We start from the raw sequence: 21568 nt of genomic DNA, 5'->3' as shown, positions 1-21568 counted from the left end.
GTGGGCTATAAAAGCTCCCTGGGCAGCAGTTACTCCTTGTGCTGGACCCTGGTAGGCAGGATGAGGTCTGGAAGCAGCCTCGGGTTGGCTCTTTTGTGCTGGGTTTTTGGGGAGGTGGTTGCTTACGACCCCCTGGGTCTCTTCAGAGGGGAGGCAGAGCTATGGAGGTACGGAGGGGATCCTTCCCTGGGGCAGCCACGGACCTTCTCCCAGCCCTGGGCGTGGGTGGACGTGTCCCAGCTCCAGGCCATGGCCCCGCTGCACCCTGTGGCCGTGCAGTGCCAGGAGGCACAGCTGGTGGTCACAGTGCACAGGGACCTCTTTGGCACCGGACGCCTGGTCAGGGCTGCGGATCTGAGCCTGGGGTCAGCCTCCTGCCTGCCCGTGGTCTGGAGCACCTCTGAGACCACTGTGACCTTCGTGGCTGGGCTGCACGAGTGTGGCAGCACCCTCAGGGTAAGTTGTGGGAGGCTGGACCCCTAAGGGGGAGGGGGGGGGCTGCCTCTTGTCTTGCACCCTGGTGCCTTGGGGTGCTGAGACTGAAGGGATTTGTGGTGTAATTGGGCTAAAGGAAATGCCTTAAAGTTTTCCTGGAGGCTGAACACCTCGGTCAAGAGGAGCAGGAGCTGCTCTGTGTTGTCTGGGCTTGTGTGAGCAGGGAAGAGGCAGAGAAATAAGGGGTTTTTTTTCTGATAAATACAGAGGTAGCTAAACACTCCAGGACTGTTCGTGCTGCTGCTGCCACCTCGAGGCTGGAGCGCGGAAAACCCGGTGTTGGGAGCCACTGCTCCCTATGGATACCTCAGGAAGCATCTGAGTGCTGCTTATGGGGTGTAGCATGAAGCTACTTCACCAAAAACTTAAGTTTGAAGTGGTCTCTCCCCTGGGAGAGACGTGGGGGGCCATGAGAATGAGTAAGTGCCCCCATCCAACAGATGAAGTCACCCTTTGGTATCCTGGGAGACAGACCTTCCTGTCTGTTGTTCCAGGGCGTGGAAACTGTAGAATAGAAATAAGAATCAGCTAGAGAATGTCTGCATTTAGCTCTGCTGCTGGCCACAGGCTGTCCTTGGCCAGGCTGGAGCAGATTCCCACCCTAGAGGATTCCTACATCAGCATGAGTGCCACTCACCTGCCTCCAGCACAAATGCTGCTGGCTGAGGACCAGAAAAAATATCTCAGTGCTGAGTCTCTGGTCTCAAATGTGCTGCCCTGTGTGTGCGTGTGGTCAAAGGAACAGGACTCTTAATGACTGCATAATTGCCTTGCCTTTCCCCAGGTGACCCCCGATTCTCTAATCTACACCACGAGCTTAAATTACAGCCCAGTTCTTCCCAGCAATCCCGTTGTCATCCGTACCAGCCCTGCCGTGGTTCCCATCGAGTGCCACTACCCCAGGTGAGCCAAGGCAAGTGAGCAACAAATAATCCCCTCTGCTGCCACAGAGAACTCACCTGTGGGCATTTCTCCTCCCCAGGAGGGACAACGTGAGCAGCCATGGTGTCAAGCCCACGTGGGCACCCTTCCGTTACACCCTGTCCTCTGAGGAGAAGCTGCCCTTCTCCCTGCGCCTCATGAGTGGTAAGTTTGGGGGGAGGATCTCCTCTGGTGGCCATGATTCCACTAGATGGTTCAGTTTTGGGCAGTCCCCAGGGCCTTGTGCACATTGGGGTTTCCCTGAGTGGAAGCAGTGAAGCCCAAACCAGCTTCCCATCTAAGAGTGCCTGGTGACCTCTGTCCTTCCAGATGACTGGAGTGCTGAGAGAGCCTCCGCTGTATTTCAACTGGGAGAGGTCTTCCACTTCCAAGCTGGTGTTGATGCAGAGAACCACGTGCCTCTGAGGCTCTTTGTGGACAGTTGTGTGGCCACCCTGACCCCGGACAGGACCTCTTCTCCCCAGTATGCCTTCATTGAATTCAGTGGGTAAGAGCTGGCTGTGCCCTTGTTCAAAAGGACCTTTCTGCAGGTTTATGGAGATGTCTGACAGTGGGACCCTGCTGGCCCCTGTGTTTGTGTCCAGGTGCCTGGTGGATGGGCAGGTGGATGATGCCACCTCGACTTTTATATCCCCGAGACCCAGGCAAGATGTGCTTCAGTTTGCAGTAGATGCATTCAAGTTTGCAGGAGACTCCAGCAATCTGGTAAATCCTTCCTAAAGCAGTTAACTCCCTTTTCCGCATGACAACCTTGCTCCACTATGAAATTTATTGTCTAGAATTACATTCCCAAGGCAACATAGGAATGAGGTCATCCTGTACCTCAGGATGCTCATGATGTAGTACTGCTGCTACATCATGGCCCCCTGAGCCAAGGATCAGTCTTGATGCTGGTCAAGACAAGCCCTTCTGATGGGCTTGGTAGCTGAAATCCCAAGTGGCTTGAAGGAATTGGAGGGGCTTGAGCTGCCCTGGGGAGTTGGTAGTCCTGTTGGTGGTCCAACTGGAGACCAAACTTGTGGAGTGTGGGAAAGACATGAAGACACCTGATGGCCAAACCCCTCTGTTCTGCCTGCCCCGCCCAGATCTATGTCACCTGCCACCTGAAGGTCTCCCCAGCTGACCAAGCTCCAGACCCTCTGAACAAGGCCTGTTCCTTCAACAAAGCCAGCAACCTGTGAGTAGCTGGAACAGCAGCTTGGCCAAGGGTGGGGAGCTTGAGATTCTTACCTGGTGTGTCACTTTGCAGGGAGGTGGGGTGGGACACCCGGGTGGGAGGGTTTGGGTCTCTCCTAACAGACCCCAAAGCACGTGAGGCGTTCCTACCACAGGGTGGGCTGGTGACCAGGCTCTCTTCCAGCTGGGATCCTGTGGAAGGCACATGGGATATCTGTTCCTGCTGTGAGATGAGGAGCTGTGGCTTGGCCAGGCACTCCGGGAGGTTCCATGCTCCTTCCCGATGGCCAGGAGCACGTGTCCGGAGAGAACTGCCCTCCCAGCCTGGTATGTCTCTTGGTCTATGCTAAGCTGGAGCTGCTCCATGACCTGTTGGCTCCTCAATGCCAATCCAAGACTTCTGGAGAGGTTCAAATGAGTTGGAGTGCTCACAGATCCTCCCTTTCAGATCCCTTGGTGAAAGAAGCAGATGTTGTGGTTGGACCTCTCCTCATCCACAGCTGGCAGGATCACACAGCGAGGAGGGTCCCTTCACAAGGTAGGGCAAAGCCAAGGAAGTGGGGTGGTTTGGGGGACAGGTTCTGGCTGTGGCTGTAACTATCTCCTTCCTTCTCCTTCCTAGCTGCAGGTCACCTGTGGATGGTTTGGGGGCTGGCTGCAGTTGCTGGGTTGGTCATCCTGATCCTGGCTGTCCTGGGAGCTCTGACTGTCTGCCAGAAACCCAGCAACCCTGTCTGAAAGCTGAAACCAGGGACTTATACTTTTTTTATTGTATGACTGTGAGGGACTTGGTGAGGAGAGGGGAGAAGTCTTCTTTGAGAAGATGGATCGAATCTTTGTGCTGACTTTAACTGAGCTGCTTTGCCTCCCCAATCCCAACTTTATCTCCTTCTCCTCCAGCCCTGCTCTCAGCAGAGCTTTGTGCAGCCTTACCCTCCTCCTTGAACTTCTACCAGAGCACCTCTTTGGAAACTAATGTGAAAACTCCCCACCGAGATGCTCTGTTTGCTCACCTGTAGAACCATGGAGTTGGGTTTAGTCTCCAAACACTTTTACTTTTTCATGGAGCCATGTGGGTCTGCTCCATGCTGGAAATTCCTTACTCGATGAGTGAAGCATTTAATAAAACTTGGACCACTCTCCTCTTGCCTCAAGCTGTTTTTGGGAGGAAAGTGCAGCTTTGCTGGATGAGGGAGGGAGCATAGTTTGAGGGTCTGTGGGTTTGGCTCTTCATGGGACAGAGAGGCAAGAATTCCATCCCCAGTCCCAAGGACTATTTACACATAGTTGTATGTAACGAGCCTTGGCTGAAATGTATAAACAGTCCTTGGGACTGGGGTTGGAATTTCTTCCTCTGCTTCCCCCCCTCCCCGCTCCAAAAAGGGACTTTCTGACATGCCTGAGTCACACTTGCTCTTTTTTTTTCCTCCAGTGCTGTGGAATTTGGGCTCTTCCGCTCAGCAGAGTGGCCATAATGGCAAGATGTTCATTCCCAAACCCACAGTGCTCTCCAGAAGCTGGGAGAGGTTCACACTTTAGGCAGTGTTGGAACTGGACCAGCTGAACATCTTGAGATGCTGTGTTTGTTGTAGGAGGAAAATTCAGGTGCCTGGATTTATGGAAAAGTGACACCTGTGAGGAGTTGGGATTTGCCTACAGCACAGCCACCTCTTGGGCTGGATTTGCAGAGAGCAGGAGGATTCCTGCAGACCTTTAACCCGCCCTGGGGGACTTGTCTTTGTCATAGAAAACAGAGGAAAGGGATATTTTGCACAAACTTGTGTGCCTTGGGGTGTCATCCAGCGCCCTGGAGACCCTCAGCCAGATGTCCTGGGATAAATGTCACCTTGGGCTCTTTGGTACAGGGTTCCAAGCTGAACTTAAGATTTTAGGTGACCCAAACCTTCTCCTGGTGAAGAAATATCTCCTCCTCCCAGGCTACAAGTTGTGGCTGCTGAGACACATTGAACCTTCTTGTCACCAATTTCTTCTTGATCAACATTTTCTCCAGGTGTTCAGGGCCCTCATCATTCCTTGGCATAGGTGCAGGGACTGTCTCTGGTTTGCTGAGACACACAGAGGGACCCTTTAAATTAAAACCCTTTCCCTCTGCCATTGGGCACAGCCAAAATACCTCCCCTGGCGTCAGGATGGAAGACAAGCAGAGGCCAAGTCTGGTCAATAAGGAAATGGGGGATGGGGAAAAGCTCTCTGACTATCCAGAGCAGCCATCCAATTCCAGCAGCACCCCCAGCACTGACTGAGGGGTTTGACTTTAAACTCTGTTAAAAGGAAAAGTGAGATGTGCTTTATCTGATGGTAGGGCAACACTGGGGTTTGTGCTTTCCCACTGCCCTGGGACTTTCTGGCCTCTGCCTTTCCCAAAAAAATGAGATCATGCTCTTTCCCAGCTGTGCTGGTCTGTGGCTCCAATTCTATGAATCCAATGTGCTGTGCTTGGAATAAAGTTGGGACAGAAGAAATCCCCTCTTCCCTAGAGAAATACCCTCTCTTCCCAGAGCCTGTCATCATATCTCCCTCTGGTCTTCCCCTCTTCTCATTTGTGCTCTGTAAACATGAGGTGATCCATCCAAGGGATTTATCCTCCTGCTGGGATCAAGCCCTGGTACCCAGAGACCCCCATGCTGGAGCTCTCCAGGGTGAGACCAGGCATCTCCCATGGTCCTTGCAGCCAAGGACTCATCTGAGCAGAGATTCTGCCCCCGGGAGGGGGGGCAGCCACGTATTTACTGAATCAGCATCGCCTGCTGCTGTTATCTCCCTGACGCAGGAGCTCAGCCTCTGGAATCCCCGGCATTTCCAAGCAAGTGCCACTTTCAAGGTATTTTAAACATGGAGAAGTCCTGGACGCACTGGCAGCAACAGGGCTGGGGCATTGGCTCCCTGGGGAAAAGCAGAAGGTTTTACCCTGGTCCATAAATGTTCCCACCGGTGGGTTTTGGGGATGTCAAGTCAGGCGCAGGCCAGTCCTGGGTCCAAACCCAGTGGGATTTCTGCTAGGATCGGGATGGTCAACATCTGCCCCCAAAACTTTCTCTTTCTCTTTCTTTTCCCAGAAATGGCTCAGCCGTTCCAGCTCAAGCATTCAAATCAGGACATTTATTCTGTCCCTAAGGTTTGCCAGGGACATCCTGAAAGGTGGCGAGGGGTTTGGGGTATGAAATGGAACACCCATCAGGTGGAGTCAAGGGGATACTGGCAGAGCTCTGGCAGGGAAAAAGAGTGAAGACACTCAAAAGAGGGAACAGAAACTCCATAATAATAATAATAATAATAATAATAATAATGAGCCTTGTAATAATATATAATTAAATAACCCCATAATAATGAGTTTAATAAATAACGAGCCTTGAAAATCTATAAGATTTCTTTTCAAGCAGCTTTCCCTGTTCTCACCAGCCCCCTTTCCCTGAAGGCAACAAAACAAATATAACAGAAAGAGCCAGGGAAGGGCAACCGAGATAAAAAGGAATGACTGGGGCTCTGACCTCACTGCTGAGGCAGAAACATGGGGGTGTGGGGCCCCCACTGAGAACAGCCACACTTGTGACAGTGGTGAGGGCTCTGCATCATTGCTGCTGACCCAACCCCCCATCCTGGCCCTGCTGAGAGCAGGGGGATGCACAGAGCCCACCTTTGGGATTGAACTGTGAACATGTGGGCTGCTGCCCCCCCCCCATCAGCATCCGAGCAGAAAACCAAAGTCCCAGGGGGGCCAATGGTGCCGGGCTGGGATGGTCCCCGGGATTTGGGATCATGGACCCTGCTCTCCCCACTGCTGTCACCCCCGCAGCAGCCTTGAAAAGCCCCTTATCACCTTCTAACCTAAACAAGTCACTTTGTACCCGTCTCCCCGTCTCCGGCTTCTGCTGAGTTTTATAAACAACTTCCCCAAAGAGGCTGACGAGGATGTTTGCTCTTGCCTTGGGCAGCCCGGGGGCAGGGGGTCCCGGCACCCCGGAAATGACGGGGTCATGCCTCCCCTCTCCCCGCACCCACGAGGGCCGCCCTTTGGGTGCCATTGGCCCCCAAACGGGAGCCCGGGGGCAGACGGCTCCTGCTTCTGAGGGGATATAAAGGCTGAAGGAGCAGCCCCAGTCCTCTGTGCCAGGGTTTGCTGGAAGAAGGAGGGATGGGACCCGAAAGCAGCTTGATCCTCTCTCTTCTCTGCTGGGTGGCGGGCGAGGTGGCTGCCTACCCACCCTGGGACTTCTCCTGGGGTGACCCGGCGAGCCGGGAGGCGCGGGCAGACTCCAACACCTGGTCCTGGGTGGGGGACTCCCCGTCTCCAGGGACCTACAGGCAGCACCCGGTGACGGTGCAGTGCCAGGAGGCTCAGCTGGTGGTGACGGTGCACAGGGACCTCTTCGGCACCGGCCGCCTGGTCAGCGCGGCCGACCTGACGCTGGGACCGGCGGCGTGCAAGCACTCCTCGCTGAACCGCGCCCACAACACCGTCACCTTCACCGCCGGCCTCCACGAGTGCGGCAGCACCGTGCAGGTAAGACCTTCTCCCTTGCACTGCGTCCCCCGGTCCCGGGATCCCGTCTGGCTCTCCCTCCTCCCGGAGCAGCCCCAAGGGCTGTGCACCGGGCATCCCCTGCGAGGCTGGGGGAGCTCCAGGTGTAGGATGCAGAGCACCGTTGAGGAACAGCCCAGGGGAAGGACGAGCAGGTATTTCCCCCAAACTGGAGCATTTTTCCTACAGCTGCTGTGCCCATTCGGCTGGAGCCATGCAGATAGCACAAAGCCATTTCACTCATTTCACAATCAGACCCATTTCACTCATGTTTCAGCCCATTAGTTTAACTCACTGCGGACAGAACAGGGCTCCTTCTCCATTCCCTTTTCCCCCCTTTCTTTGGATTTCCCCAGCGTTTCCAGTTGGGAAAGGCTGGATACGTGGCCTGGTGGTGGTGCTGAGGGTGGGGAGTGGCCTCTCCAATGGCATCTCAATGCTTTTGTGCCCAGATCACGCCGAATTCCCTCATTTACCGCACGCTGCTCAACTACGACCCCAGCCCTGCCAGCAACCCCGTCATCATCCGCACCAACCCCGCCATCATCCCCATCGAGTGCCACTACCCCAGGTGAGGCCTTCCTGCCCTCGATACCCCCACCCTGCTCCCTGGGGATCGGCACGGAGCAGTATCCTGATGCATGGTGGTCCCTGCCCAGGAGGGAGAACGTGAGCAGCAATGCCATCCGGCCCACCTGGGCTCCCTTCAGCTCCACGCTGTCAGCAGAGGAGAAGCTGGTGTTCTCCCTGCGCCTCATGAATGGTAAGTAGGAAGCCATACTGACCCGTGGATGGGGACTTTCCACCTTTTCCCAGTGCAAGAGAGCTCCCCAGCACCGCACTGGGGACACCCCGGCAAACCCCATTGCTTCTGCTTTTGTGCTTTGCTCCCATGAGGACCTGGGGACAAACAGAGCCACCCCCTCTTTGTTGTCACCCCTTGCAGACGACTGGAGTGCCGAGAGACCCTTCACTGGTTTCCAGCTGGGCGATGTCCTCAACATCCAGGCGGAGGTGGGCACTGAGAGCCACGTGCCGCTGCGGCTGTTCGTGGACAGCTGCGTGGCCGCCCTCAGCCCTGGCACTGACTCCTCGCCCCACTACACCATCATCGACTTCAACGGGTGAGCCCTGGGGCATGCGGGGTGTGGGGGGGGAATCCAGCAGGGTGCTGATCCCTCCACTCCACCCCATCCCACCGCAGGTGCCTGGTTGATGGGAGGCTGGACGACACCAGCTCTGCCTTCATCACCCCCCGGCCCCGGGAGGACATGCTGCGCTTCAGGATCGATGTCTTCAGGTTCGCAGGGGACACCAGGAACCTGGTAAGGCTGCATGTCCCCTGCCAGCCCCAAAACCAAACACTGTCCCCACCAGCAGGTGCCTACCTCTCTCCCTTCCCTCCCCACAGATCTACATCACCTGTCACCTGAAGGTGACCCCAGCAGACCAAACACCGGACCCCCTGAACAAGGCTTGCTCCTTCAACAAAGCCAGAAACACGTGAGTAGTCGCCTTGCCAGGATGGGGCACATCCAGAAGGTCCCCACCAGCATCCCACAGCCCTGGCACAGCACAGGGATGGGTCATGGACCAAGAGTTGGGGGGTGAATGCTCTGTGGGTGCCACGGGTGGATCTGGTGACAATCTTCCCACCCTGCTCCAGCTGGGCACCCGTGGAAGGCACCCGGGACATCTGCAGCTGCTGCGAGATGGGCAACTGCGGGTCCCCTGCGCTCTCCCGGAGCCTCAACCCCCTGGAGCGATGGCCCAGCCGCCGCTTCCGCCGCCACGACACCAAGGGTAAGGTCCCCGCGGGGACAGAAGGGACAGCCCAGAGTGGCAGGACAAGCCTCATCGCTCCTTCCTCCCTAGGGAAAGAGGCTGAAGCTGACGTGGTCATCGGCCCCGTGCTGCTCTCGATGGAGCCGGGCGCGGGGGGACGGCAGCAGGAGGGTGGTCAGGGTGAGTCCCCACTGGATGTACCCCTGTGACACGGCCCCAGTGGCAAGCGGTGACACTCCCCTTGATTTTCCAGGCGGGGTGACGGCCGTGCTCGGCGTGGGGACGGTGCTGCTCTGCGTGGTGGCCGGCGTGGGGCTGGCAGCAGCTGTGCTGGCCATCGGCGTGGGCCGCAGGAGGTGCGCCCGTGCTCAGGCCTGAGCGTGGGGCCAGAGCCCAATAAAGCCTGGGAAGGACAAACTGAGTCCATGGTGCTCCCTCTGTGACAGCATCCCGGGGATGTGGCTGGGAGGGAGCATCCACCCCTGGGACATGGGAGTGCTGGAGCCCCCAGTGCCAGGGGAGGGCCCCGACATCTCTACCTGGGTTTCAGCCCTTTCTGAGGCTCAGTTTAGGAATGGCCCCAATCATGGGGGACAGTCCCCTCACCCTAGAGGAATTCCAGGTGGGTTTCCTGGCCTTGTCACCACTCCTGGGGGAAGGGGGTGCAGGGCGGGGTGCAGGGCCCAGCCTGGATGATCTCAATGGTGAGGTGGGCTGCACCAGCCCTGCAGGGTTCCAGGAACAGCCCCTGCAGACCTCTTAGGTGGTATTTACTGCCTAGGAGCCCCCCAGGCAGCTCCATCCCCTTTCCTATGGGATTTATTTCAGCTCCAGCCACAGCATTTCCATCACTCCAACATCACTTTGTGTCTGGCTCCAGCCCCAGGGCCTTCATGTCCCCTCCAGCCCCACAGTCCATGTTTCAGTCCCAGCCCTGCCCTACCACCTTTATTTAATAAACATTGTATACGTAATAAGAGCATAATAGAATAAAAAAAGTAAAAACATCAGAATAATAGAGCTAAAATACGATAACATCTTAAAAGAATAACACAATAACAGGACAAAATAACAATACCAGAACAACAACAGGGCAGCAGTAGGAGAACACGGCAGCTTTATTGTCTTTCATTACAATAGTTTAAGCTCCGGATGCCGGCGGGGGGTATCCCCCAAACCTCCTCCCGTCCGGGGGTCCCGCCTGGGGGTCCCCGGCCCGTCCCGCGCCGCGCGATCGCCACCTCCCGGCCGCGAGCGGGCACTGCAGCCACCGCCCCGCCCGCTGCCCCCGGCCCGGCCCGGCCCCGGAGAGAACACAGCCCCGGAGAGAGCACGGCCCCGGAGAGAGCACGGCCCCGGAGAGAGCACGGCCCCGGAGAGAGCACGGCCCCGGAGAGAACACGGCCCCGGAGAGAACACGGCCCCGGAGAGAACACGGCCCCGGGGAACACGGCCCCGGAGAGCACGGCCCCGGAGAGAACACGGCCCCGGAGAGCACGGCCCCGCGGAGCACGGCCCCGCGGAGCACGGCCCCGGGGGAACACGGCCCCGGACAGCACGGCCCCGGGGGAACACGGCCCCGGACAGCACGGCCCCGGAGAGAACAGGGCCCCGGAGAGAACACGGCACCGCGCTGGGCTCCCGGACCCCCGGGATGGGCCTCCGGGATCGGGCCTTGTGCGAGAAGGCGGGAAAGGGGGCGGGGAGTGTCGCGGGCGGGGCTTATAGAGGCGGGAGAGAGGCGCGGCTAACAGGGGGCGTGATGGGGGGACGGGGGACACGGGAGGAGGTGGGGACAGGAGTGAAAGAGGGGGACACAGGGCTGGGGGGGACAGGGACACAGGGCTTGAGGGGACAGGAGTGACTGAGGGGGACACAGGGCTGGGGGGGGGACAGGGACACAGGGCTTGGGGGGGACAGAAGTGATTGAGGGGGACACAGGAGGAAGTGGGGACAGGAGTGACTGAAGGGGACACAGGGCTTGGGAGGGGACAGGAGTGAATGAGGGGGACACAGGGCTGGAGGGGACAGGAGTGAATGAGGGGGACACAGGGCTTGGGGGGACAGGAGTGAATGAGGGGGACACAGGGCTGGGGGGGACAGGCTGTGGAAGGGGGGGAAAAAGGACCCGGCAGTGGGGTGTGGTGACAGGGCTGCAGCTCCCAGAGCCACAGGATGTCACAAGAGGGTGGCCGTGTCCCACACCCCCTCTCCAATCCAGGCAGGCAGCAACAAGCACGGGGGGGGGGGTCCTGAGGAGTCCATCCTTCCCATCTCCCCATGAGTTGTGCCCCTTGGTCCCCACCATCCAGGATTAAAGGACAACAGTCATCTCTCAGGAGAGATTCCCATCCTGGATGGCCCAAGGACATCCAGGGACGTCCCTCAGTGGGTCTTTGTGGTGCCACTGTGGCCTCGGTCAAACACCAACCCCTCAAAAGCAACGTGTTTTAATGATTTCTGGTTTTAAAGCTTGTGAAAATAAAAATAACATTAATAATAATAAAAATAATAAACCAAGCTTTCCAGTCATCTCAAGGACTCTCTGTGTTTATAAAAGCTGGGCAGACAGAGAGATTTCTGCATTAAAGGTGATGGGATTTCCAGCACCTTCAGTCCCAAAAGTGCCTGGAGCATCCTGGCGTGGCAGCCACCTCAAAAAGAGGGGCCAAGTATCCTTCCTGGGGCAGCAGCTCCAAATCCAGGCTGTCTTCTTCCCCCTGGGGAAACATGACATGGCCAGAGACCCCCCCCCAAAAAAAAAAAAAAAGCCAAAGGGGTTAAGGACTACAGAGCTAGTATGCATTTATATCATTATACAGCACTTATGGGTCCCTGCCTTTATTCCAGCTAAAACCCAGCATTGGATCCCCTCAGGAAATGGTAAAAAACTAAGATTAAAGAAAAGTTAAGTATAAAAAAAATTTCAAAGAGTCATTCTGGCTTCCCCTCCTTTTAATGTGAAGGCATGGGGGGTTTTTTGGGGCGGGGGGGCAGTCTGTGTCTCGAGGAGCTGCTGGTAGGCTCCAGGGTCTCTGGTGGGGCAGAGGAGCTCAGGCTTTCTTTTTGAAGAGGGGACAGAGGCTGAGGCAGGTGACATCCCTCTGGCCCTGCTCCCATCAAGATCTGAAAGAAAACAAAATCCCAGAAAATTCAGTATCAACATCCCAAAAGGGAGCGAGACACCAATCCCCAGCCCCACCATTGGCCAAATCCAGCTTCTTTTTTTTGGTTCACAGAGAAAACACAGATGGAAGGGAGGAAAAAAAGAACTAAACCACTCAGGTCTGACCCCCAGCTGGTTTTTTCTGATGGCCAAGGGAAAAACAGAGCAGGACATAAGGAAGAGAAGGATGGGGAAGGACACATGGCCATCTCCTTACTGGGAAATTTTGCAGTTTGTTGTGGAGACGTAGCGTCCGGTGTAGTGGATGTTGCATCTCACCACGTTGTTGGTGAAGTCTGACTCCAGGACGATGTATTTGGGGTTCACTTGAACCTAAAAACGGGCAAAAGGGACGGAAAAAACACCCCCAAAAAAATTAGTAAGAGGGGGGACGAGCAGCACCTAAACCCATGTTAAAGGGATGCCAGCAAAGAAGGTCCTGAACACGATGGTTGGAAGACCCCAAGCCACCCCCAAAACAGGAATATTTGCCCCAAAGATCTCCCTCGAGGCCCCTGGCCACCTTCAAGACATAGTTGCCCGGCTGCACATCCGTTATATCGATCCACTGGCAGTCGATGTCGGCGTTGTAGGTGTCATAGCAACCCGGGCTCAAGCCCTGTGAGGAGAAAAGGGGGGTTCAGGTGTGCTGGGGAGGGGATGAACCCCGAGCAGCCTCTTCCCCCAGCCCCCCCAAGGTCACCTGGGTGTGGGAGGTGCAGGCGTAGCGCTTCAGGTTGCCGAAATCGCAGGTGGTGTCCTCCAGGCAGAAACTGGCCTTGTGGCCCTCGGCCACCTTCCTGCCCGTGGTGGCATCCAGCAGGTCATAGTGGCTGAACTCATCCATGCTGTGGTAGTGCCTGGGGATGGAGGGGGGATGGCAGTCAGGGTGACGCCCAGAATGACGCCGCTCCCTCCCCAGATGTGATTTTGGGGGCTCCTCATCAACGCTGGGTCCCCAGCAGCTTTCCAGCTCCCTCCCTGGGGACATTAATTGCAGGAGCGTGCTGGCTCTAGGGACAAGTGGCAATGACCCCCCTCCCACCAAGATCTCAAAGCAAAGCCACAAAACGGGGGAAATGCCATTAAAAAGCCTTAGAGCTGCCCCCAAAAGTTGGTTGATGGAGGGGAGGTGGGGTTGGGACACTCACTGGTGGCAGCTGTGCCACTCCCAGCTGTGCCGGGGCCGGCTGGGCAGGAAATCGGCCGTGCCCTGGTTCTTCACCCGCTGGGGAAACCGCAGGAGCACCCGCACGTCGTAGTCGGTGGCTTCGGGGGTGTAGGCGGTGCTGGGGACATCAGGGAGGGTCAAACCCCACGTCCCCTCAGCCCCAGCCCCGGGGGGACAGAAGCCCCCCAGGTGCAGGGTGGAGTGTCAGCCCTGGCACCCCGAGGAGGAAAATCCCCAGCGAGCGCCTCTGTAGGGAGAGTTTCCTCCGTGGAAAAGGAAATGATGAAAAAAGGAGAGAACCCACCACACACCTTCCATCATGCTTTGCTTTGCTCTTCCCTTTGCCCTTTCCTTTCCCCTTCCCTCTTTCCTTCTCTCCTTTCCCCTCTTCTCCTTCATCCTTCTTCCCCTTTCCTCTTTCCTCTCCTTACCTCTTTCCTTCATCCTTCTTCCCCTTTCCTTTCCCCTTTCCTCTTTGCTTCCCTTTCCCCTTTCCTTCTCCCATCCACTTCTTTCCTCCACCCTCCTTTCCCTTCCCTTTCCCCTTCCCTTCTTCTCCTCCATCCTTTCCCTCATCCTTCTTCTTCTTTCCCATCCCTCTTCTCATTCCCTTTTCCTCTTTCCTATCATTCCCTTCCCCCTCCCTCTTTCCTATTCTTCCCCTTCCCTTTTCCTCTTCCCTTTCTCCTTTCTTTCTGCTGCCCTCCACCCTCCTCCTTCATCCTTTTCCTCCTTCCCCATCCCTCCTCTCTCTCCCCTCCCCTTTCCCCTTTCATCCCCCACCTTCATCCTCCTCCCCTATCAGCACATCCCCCCTTCCACTCCCCGGGTCCCCCCTCTCTCCCCGCTGTGTCCCCATGTCCCCCTCATCCCAGGCCACATGTCACCCCCAGGAAAGCTGCTCCTACCTGGCCAGGCACTTCTCCTCGGCGGCGCAGCGCAGCGAGTACAGGTGAGCTCTCTGCACGTAGGTGGACGCCTGCACATAGTTGGGGTCCGGCACCAAGTCGGGGAGACCTGCCAGGAGGATGAGGACAGCCCTGAGGATGGGGACAGGGCTTGGGGACAGCCCTGAGGATGGGGACAGGGCTTGGGGACAAGGCTTGGGGACACCACAGTCCTCTCCTCGAAGCGGCCAAGGGGGGAAGCTTTCCTTCGGTCACCGCCACGTTTTTTTAATTTTAAGCTGCAGATGGAAAATCCTCCCTTCCCCTCCCCTTCCCTCCCAGCTCCCGCTGGCAAATCCCAATCCTCCATTTTCCTACAGCGGGATTGCTCAACCCACCCTCCTGGAAGCGATTACACTCAGCCCTGCCCGGCCCCCCTGAGAGGGATTCTGGGGTTCCCCTGAGCCTCCCACCCCTGTGGCAGTCAGGGACAGGGGTGACATGACCCCCAAGATAGGAGAATCCCTATTTCTTTCCCCGTTTCCTGTTTTTCACCCCAAAACAGGGGTGAAAGTGCAGAGCTAACCCCAGGAAGCCCTTGCTGTTATCCCTCATCTCCTTGAATTCTCAACAGTTCTTTGGGGCCACACTGAAGAGACCTGTGACAGGCAGACAGATAGACAGACGGACAGAGGTAGGGACAGGCAGGGGCTGACTCAGTTTCCAAAACTATTATGGAGCCCTAACGGAGCTGGAACTTCCCCCCCAGCAATGCCCTTTCACACCTCCCCTTCCCAAAGGCTCCTCCGCCACCACTGACCCAGAAAATGCCCCAGCATCTGCCCCTCAAGAAGGATTGGGAGAGGGAGGGATACTCCCCAGGCACTCTGTGCCTCAGTTTCCCTTCTGCCAGCCCACTGCAAAGTCCTGCTTAGGGTCTGTCCTTGCTGCAGGCTCGCCAGCCTACCCCCATTCCCATCCTTAGTGCTGTTCTCATCCCCATCCCTGTCCTCCTGCCCATCATCATCTACAACCAATCTTCACCCTCATCCCCCATCCTTGTCCCCACCCCTGTCCCCATCCCATCGCCATCCTTGCCCCTCCTCCTTTCCCACATGCCCATCCTAATTGCCATTCCCACCCTCCTCCTCATCCATCCCCATCCCTGTTCCCGTCCCCATCTTCAAGGCCATTCCTATCTTCACTCCTTATCCTCATCCCCTTCCCATCCCTGTCCTCATGCCCATCCCTCTCCTAATTCTCATCCCTATCTTCAACCCCATCCCTGTCCCCACCCTCATCCCCTTCCACTCCCCCATACTCATACTCATGCCAAGCCCCCTCTCCATCCCTCTCCTCATCTTCCTCTCCATCCCTGTCCCCATCCTCATCCCCTGTTCCCATCTTCATCCTCATTCTCATCCCCATGCCCATCTTCACCTCTCATCCTCATCCCCTTCCTCATCCCCATCCTCACACCCAGCCCTCTCCTCATCCCGATCCCTGTCCCCATCCTCATTCCCATCCTCATCACCATCCCCATCTTCACCCTTCATCCTCTTCCTCCTTCCTATCCCCATGCCCATGCCCATGCCCATCCCCAGTCCTGTTTCCATCTTCATCCCCATCCCCATCATCACTCCTCATCCTCCTCTCCTCTTGCCCACCCCTCTCCCATCCTCACCTTCCTGCCCATCCCTATCCTGGCTCCTGTCCCCACTCTCATCCCCATCATCTTCATCCCCATTCCCATCCTCATCCTTGTCCCCACCCCCTTTCAAGGCACCCAGGGGCTCCAGCCCCACCCGTTCTTTGCCCCCAGACAGTTTCCAGCACATTTCCTTTTTTTTCCCTTTTTTTCCCTATTTTTCCTTGGACAAGAAGAACAATGCCTCCTTGTTTCTGGGCCTGCCTTCCCTCGAGGGATCACGTCACTCCATTGGAGCTCGTTTCCTGCCCCGCTCGCTTGGTCATCGCTGCTGATGTAATGCCCAGGGGGGGCCTCACAAGCCGGGGGCAAGAAAATCAGGAGAGCTTGGAAAGACTTTCCCCCCCCTCCCTTAAAAAAATTAATAATAAAAAAAGCAACGGAGAACGACCCCGGGGCCTGCGAGAGGAACATTTGTCATCATTTATAAAACAGCTTTTCCTCCCCACTGTTGTTTATAATAAATTCTTGGACGCTCCAGAGAGAAATCCGACTCCTTTACCAACGGGGAGTTTTATTTTCCCCCCACGACGGAGCTCGCCCTGGATGGCCCCGCTGTTATTGTAGGGTCTCGCGCCTGACTTTCGGCAGTGAAGGGTCAAACCGCAAGTGCCGGAGTTGCTGGAGTTAATGGGATGGCAGGATCCTGCCTTGCCACCCTACAAATGTCCCCTCAGCACAGCAGGGAACCCGACTGTCCCCATCCCAGCTGGACAAATCCTGACTTTTTTTGCTGAGGCAGCGTTTTCCCACCTCCTGCAAGTGAGAGCCCTGGCAGCCCCCCCGCCATCGCCTCCGAAACGGGACAACCACAGCAGGAAAATGTTTGTTTTTCCTCCTCGGCCCCTCGGCCTGCCCTGGGAGCTGCCAGAGAAGATTTCCTTCTTCTTCACCGTGAAAATTAGAATAATAAAAAAAGGCCGGCCCGCTCCCGCCGCGCTGTTTGTGCAGGTGTGCCGGGCTTAGCCCAAAAATCCCAGCTCCAGCAGTTTTCCGAGAGGGCAGCTGCCTCTCCTCCCTGTGCCCGGCAGTGCTGGGTCCCAGCCCTGGAGAGGCAGGAGCACCAAAGCAGGGTGGTTTTAGCGGTGGGGATGGGGACATGGGGATACCCTGAGTGACTGACACCCCATTACTCCTTCATCCCATCCCATCCCATATCACCCCTGCAGCATTCCAGCTCCAGCACCTCCCAGTGCACCCCTTCATCCCATCCCATCCCATCCCCACAGCATCCCTCCTCTAGCACCTCATGATATTCCCCTTCATCCCATCCCACCTCATCCCATGCCATCTCACCCCATCCATGCAGCATCCCCACAGCATCCCTCCTCCAACACCCTCTGGTGCACCCCTTCATCCCATCCCATCCCATCCCATCCCTGCAGAATCCCTCCTCCAGCACCTCCTGACATCCCCCTTCATCCCCACTGAATCTTGGCATCCCCAGCTCATTGTTAAACACCTGAAATCAACCCAAACTGACCTCCAAACCCACCAAAGGAAGACATTCCCAGGAAGACCATCATCTCCTGGCCCAGGTGCCCCATCAATGGGTGATGGCACCCCCAGGTGTCACCACAACTGAAGTTTAGTGGGTAACAAAATCCCTATCACCCCATGGAATTCCCAAACACCACTTTCATTCCAACACCAACCCTGGGTGATCCATTCCATGAGGTCAAGGCGAAAAACCCTTCTGCAGATGGGGTCCAAGCAGGGGTCAGGGTGAGGAAGCCCCTGGAGATGCCTCCTAGGGGTCAGTCAAGAGTGGGAAGCCCTGTTGGGAACCAGCACCTTGTCCAAACCCCATGAGAGGGGAGGTACTCTGGCCTGAGGTGATACAGCCCCAGAGCAAGATTTGGGTGACCCTTGGGTTGTGAGCAGGAGACATAAAAACGTCTGAGGTCTCCTCCCCATCTCCTTGGCCCAGAGTCCCCCTCCCTTGGTCAACCCACACAGAGATGCTCCTCTCCCACCTCCACCATGGCTTGGTCACCTACAGATTTAGGACTGGAAACTATTCCAATTCATCTTCCAAGGTATCTCCATCTGGTTTGGGTGGAGGGAGGTGGACAATCCACCGTGCTCACACAAGCCCCAATAAACCCTCTCATAAAAGCTGGTGGGATCTAATTGCTTAATTAACCCCCCAGGTACCCCAGCGAGGGGCCAGGAATGCTGCACATTCCTTGCAGAGCCGGGTGGGATTAAGAGGCTCTTAAAGAGCTTAGACACATAATTAACATCTGATTCGGCTTTATGAAGTGTTTGGACCAATTAAGAAACCATCCTGAAGGGTGGCCCTGCAGGTGACAGGTTTGGAGGGGCTTTCGGTGAGCCCCAGGGAGGTGACAGCTTTCCCTAAACAAAGCTCAGCTGGATAGGGCAGCAAGTGACCCAGAGGAGAGGCCAGGCCACCTCTCTAAATTGCTTGGATGATCTTTATTCCTGCCTTTAGACTTATTAAGGAAAAATGTGAAGGCGGAGGCCAGGGGCTCCGGCACTGAGAGGCGGGTGTCCTGCGGATGGACCAACGAGGGTTGCTGACCCACCCACGAGCACCCTGATTCCCCTGGTGGAGCCACAGCACCATCACCTCCTGGCCCAGCTCCCACGGATCCTTGAAGGACACAGCCATTGCCAACAGGGAGGCGACAAACTTGGCAGGCGTCTTCCCCTTTCCCTCTGCTGCTTTGGGTCATCTGCAGGGCAGCTGTCCCCAGGCGTCCCTCAAAGAGGCACGGGACTGCCAGCATCCCTCATCCCTGTATCCCTTGCCCCTGCATCCCACATCCTCACATACTTCACCCCCCTCATCCCTCACCTCCGGTACCCATTGCCCCCCACACCCCATGCCCAGCAGGAGAGGCTGCTCCTGGTGAGGCCAGCGGGGATCCAGAGGAAGATCCTCTGTACAAACCCTGTCCCTGAGCTCTCTCCCAGCTGGACCTTGGGCTGACCCAGCCCGGCTGCTCTTGCTGTGTTTACTCACTCGCATGCAACAGGCAGGGCTGGGAGGAACGCTTCCCCCAGCCCAAATCCTCTGGGATGGCTTTTTCCCAGAAACCAGGGATGGGGCTGGATGGGTTATGGGGTCAGACTGGTCAGAGGCTCCAGCTGAGATGGGCTTCCCAAGGGACAGGCTGATCCCCCAGGCTGCTGCTCCTCACACCCTCCAGCCTTGCTTCCAAACTTACCATGGAGCAAAAACACTCTTGGCAAGGCTCAGCTGAAAGCCACAGGATTTCACCAGGATCGGGGTCAGTGGGACATGAAACGAGGGTGTCCCTGCTGTGACCTCGGTCCCCTGCTGCGGCCCTGGTGTGGCCGGCACGGGGGGAGCGCTGGGAGCGACTGCCCCTGGCTGAGGCAGCGCAGATCCATCCATCCATCCGTGAGCTGAGTGTACCCGGCACAGGGCACACGGCCAGGGTGACCCGGGATACAGAACTGTCCTACCCCAGGAGTATGGCAAGCCCCCAGCCCACGGCACACAGCCACCCCGTGGATACAGGATGACCTGAGATGTGGCATCCAGACACCCCAGGAGCACGGTGTGACCCCAACCCACGGCACAGACCCACCCCACGCAGGCAGGGTGGCCTGGGACATGGCACATACCCACCCCACGAGCACAGTGTCCCCTCATGCCACAGCACAGACCCATCCCACAAGTATGAGATGCCCTGGGACACGGCACAGACCCACATCAAGGCCAGACCTCACACTGGGACTTGCTCCTTCACGTCCCTTCCCTTTCCTCTCCGTTCTTCACCACCTCAAACATCATTCCTAAAACATGTAGGGTGTCCAATAGCCCCTCGGTGACCTCTTAGCCATATTTGTCCCCACAACACTGGGGGAGCATCCTTGAAGAGTGACTGGCATCAGACATGGATGAAGGGGACTCTGCCCTCGGGAATAACAAAGCACCCAGGGCACATCCCACCCAGGGGACCTGCCACCCACCCCAGGGTGCCCCCCAAACTCACCCCGTCCACCGTGGCTGGGCCTGTAGACGCTGCCCACGCTGACCCGAGCTTGGCTATCAGGGACAGCCTGGGGGATTTCGAGGCTCCTGGCAGGCAGGTAGGACTCGGGACGAGAGACCCCGTACGGCTCCACAGCCCGGAACGGCGGCTGCGGCTCGTAGGGCGGGTACTGACCCCCGTACCCCGTCCCGACGGCCGCCTGGAGGTTATCCGTGGAGGCCGCGCCGTGGTTGACGGCTTGTTGGTTGGCGTACGAGTCCGGGCTCTGCTCCGGTGCAATCCCGGTGTCGTGGTACAAACTATGGGAATACCGCCGGTCCAGCCCGTCCACCGGCTGGGGCACGGCAGGAATGTAGGGCCGTTCTGGCAGCGGGTAGTGGGCTCTGTAGGGGTTCTGCTCCTCGCCGTAGTCCTCGTGGCGGGCGCGGGGCTGGAAGGGGTACACCACGCTGGCCCCCGCCGCCGCCCCCGCCGCCACGGCCGCCCCGCCGGTCCCGGTGCTCCGGTAATAGGTGAACGCCTCGTCGTAGGCCCGGGGCGCCTCGTAGGGCTCGTACTGCGGGGCGAAGGGGTACTGGGGGTACGGCGGCTGCCCCGCCGAGGCGTACGCGAAGGATGATGCTGATGCTGATGCTGACGATGCTGAGGAGGATGAAGGCTGGCGCGCGCGGGCGGGCGGTCGCCGCTGCGCGGCCGCGCCGTCGCCCACCGGGCCCTCCCGCCAGTTCTCGGGCACCTGCCCGAAGCCGAAGGGGTGTCTCGCCTGTCCCCGCACCGTCCCGGAGCCCGGAGCCTGCCGGCGGACGCTGCCCGCCGCCCCCGCCAGCAACAAGCGGCTGCCGGGCGGGCGCTCCTGCCCCGGCGGGACGTACTCGGCGCCGCTGTTGAGGAGGCTGTAAACGCGGCCGTTGTTCTCCCACTGGATGAGCTGCCGCCACGGCTCCTGCCCGCCCGCCAGCAGGCACAGCCCGCAGCCCAGCGCGGCCCAGAGCCCCCAGCCCGCCCGCCGGGCCATCCCGACCGCCGCCGAGCGCCGCGGAGCGAGCGCACGGAGCGGGGCCGAGGGCGGGAGCGGCGCCGCGGGGGCCCGGCACCGCCTCCGCCCGCCCGCGGGGGCGGGATGCGCGGGGGAAAAAAACTCCGACTGCGGTGAGCGGCGCTTTTTCTTTTTTTCTTCTTTTTCTTTTTCTTTTTTTTTTTTTTTTTTTTTCAGCCCTTCGGTGAGTCACGCCGTCAAAATCTGGGTTGAATTCGGCGGGGTTGGGTCCCAGGAACCACTTCTGGCGCGGGTCCTGCCCGCCAGGAGCCGGGAGGAAGTGCATCCACTCCGGGGAAAAGCTGAGTTTTCACCTTTCTACATTTTTTTTTTTTTTTTTTATTATTTTTTTTTTTTAACCCTGGAGTGATGCACGCCTTCAAAACTAGGGACAATTTTAAGGGTTTTAGTACTAGGAACCGCCTCCAGCACGGATCCTTCCCTCCCTGAGCCAGGACGAGGAGGAAATGCATCCACTTGGGATAAAGAAGTGCAATGTTGGGGCTGACAGTTTTTTTTAACCCTGGAATGATTCACACCATCAAAAATTGGGTTGAATTATGCGGGTTTCGGTCCTAGGAACCACCTGCAGCATAGATCCTGCCCTCCAGGAGCTGTAAGGAAAGGCTGCAGGGTGCTGGCTCTAAGCAAAATGAATCCCCTTGGGATA

At 57.5% G+C, this 21568-nt stretch overlaps 3 protein-coding genes across 3 annotated transcripts; 2 read left to right on the top strand and 1 right to left on the bottom strand.

Annotated features, from left to right (window-relative positions):
* The first annotated feature begins 60 nt into the window (after positions 1–60).
* LOC113983301 (zona pellucida sperm-binding protein 3-like) lies at positions 61–3718 on the top strand. The gene is made up of 9 exons (XM_027712333.2): positions 61–456; positions 1280–1398; positions 1478–1581; positions 1747–1924; positions 2022–2142; positions 2523–2614; positions 2798–2940; positions 3062–3151; positions 3236–3718. Exons 1-9 carry the CDS (start codon positions 61–63, stop codon positions 3349–3351), a joined length of 1359 nt encoding a protein of 452 aa, XP_027568134.2. The 3' UTR covers positions 3352–3718.
* A 2825-nt stretch (positions 3719–6543) lies between these two features.
* On the top strand, positions 6544–9316 carry LOC113983302 (zona pellucida sperm-binding protein 3-like). The gene is given in 11 exon segments (XM_039379247.1): positions 6544–6570; positions 6573–6605; positions 6746–7135; positions 7606–7724; positions 7813–7916; positions 8100–8277; positions 8358–8478; positions 8565–8656; positions 8820–8956; positions 9029–9118; positions 9192–9316. Coding segments are annotated over 11 exon segments (1416 nt in total).
* A 2056-nt stretch (positions 9317–11372) lies between these two features.
* On the bottom strand, positions 11373–20877 carry LOXL1 (lysyl oxidase like 1). Its single transcript, XM_027712335.2, has 7 exons — positions 19863–20877; positions 14184–14292; positions 13256–13393; positions 12808–12964; positions 12628–12723; positions 12322–12437; positions 11373–12064 (listed from the first exon to the last, which is right to left on the bottom strand). Exons 1-7 carry the CDS (start codon positions 20875–20877, stop codon positions 12058–12060), a joined length of 1638 nt encoding a protein of 545 aa, XP_027568136.1. The 3' UTR covers positions 11373–12057.
* Positions 20878–21568: the final 691 nt, after the last annotated feature.

Source organism: Pipra filicauda, unplaced genomic scaffold (assembly GCF_003945595.2).
Source record: "Pipra filicauda isolate LSUMZ 115617 unplaced genomic scaffold, ASM394559v2 scaffold161_size1661140_pilon, whole genome shotgun sequence".
NCBI lineage: Eukaryota > Metazoa > Chordata > Aves > Passeriformes > Pipridae > Pipra > Pipra filicauda.
The sequence above is the reverse complement of the archived record's forward strand: the minus strand, read 5'-3'. Positions and strand labels throughout refer to the sequence as shown.

Excerpts from the sequence above, each read along its gene's own strand:
- LOC113983301 (XM_027712333.2), top strand. The coding sequence starts at position 61 with ATGAGGTCTGGAAGCAGCCTCGGGTTGGCTCTTTTGTGCTGGGTTTTT. Across the intron at positions 1,582-1,746 it reads CTCCCTGCGCCTCATGAGTG|ATGACTGGAGTGCTGAGAGA; the intron begins GTAAGTTTGGGG and ends CTGTCCTTCCAG. Across the intron at positions 1,925-2,021 it reads GCCTTCATTGAATTCAGTGG|GTGCCTGGTGGATGGGCAGG; the intron begins GTAAGAGCTGGC and ends GTTTGTGTCCAG.
- LOXL1 (XM_027712335.2), bottom strand. The coding sequence starts at position 20,877 with ATGGCCCGGCGGGCGGGCTGGGGGCTCTGGGCCGCGCTGGGCTGCGGG. Across the intron at positions 12,965-13,255 it reads GAGTGGCACAGCTGCCACCA|GCACTACCACAGCATGGATG; the intron begins GTGAGTGTCCCA and ends CTCCATCCCCAG. Across the intron at positions 12,724-12,807 it reads CCTGCACCTCCCACACCCAG|GGCTTGAGCCCGGGTTGCTA; the intron begins GTGACCTTGGGG and ends TTCTCCTCACAG.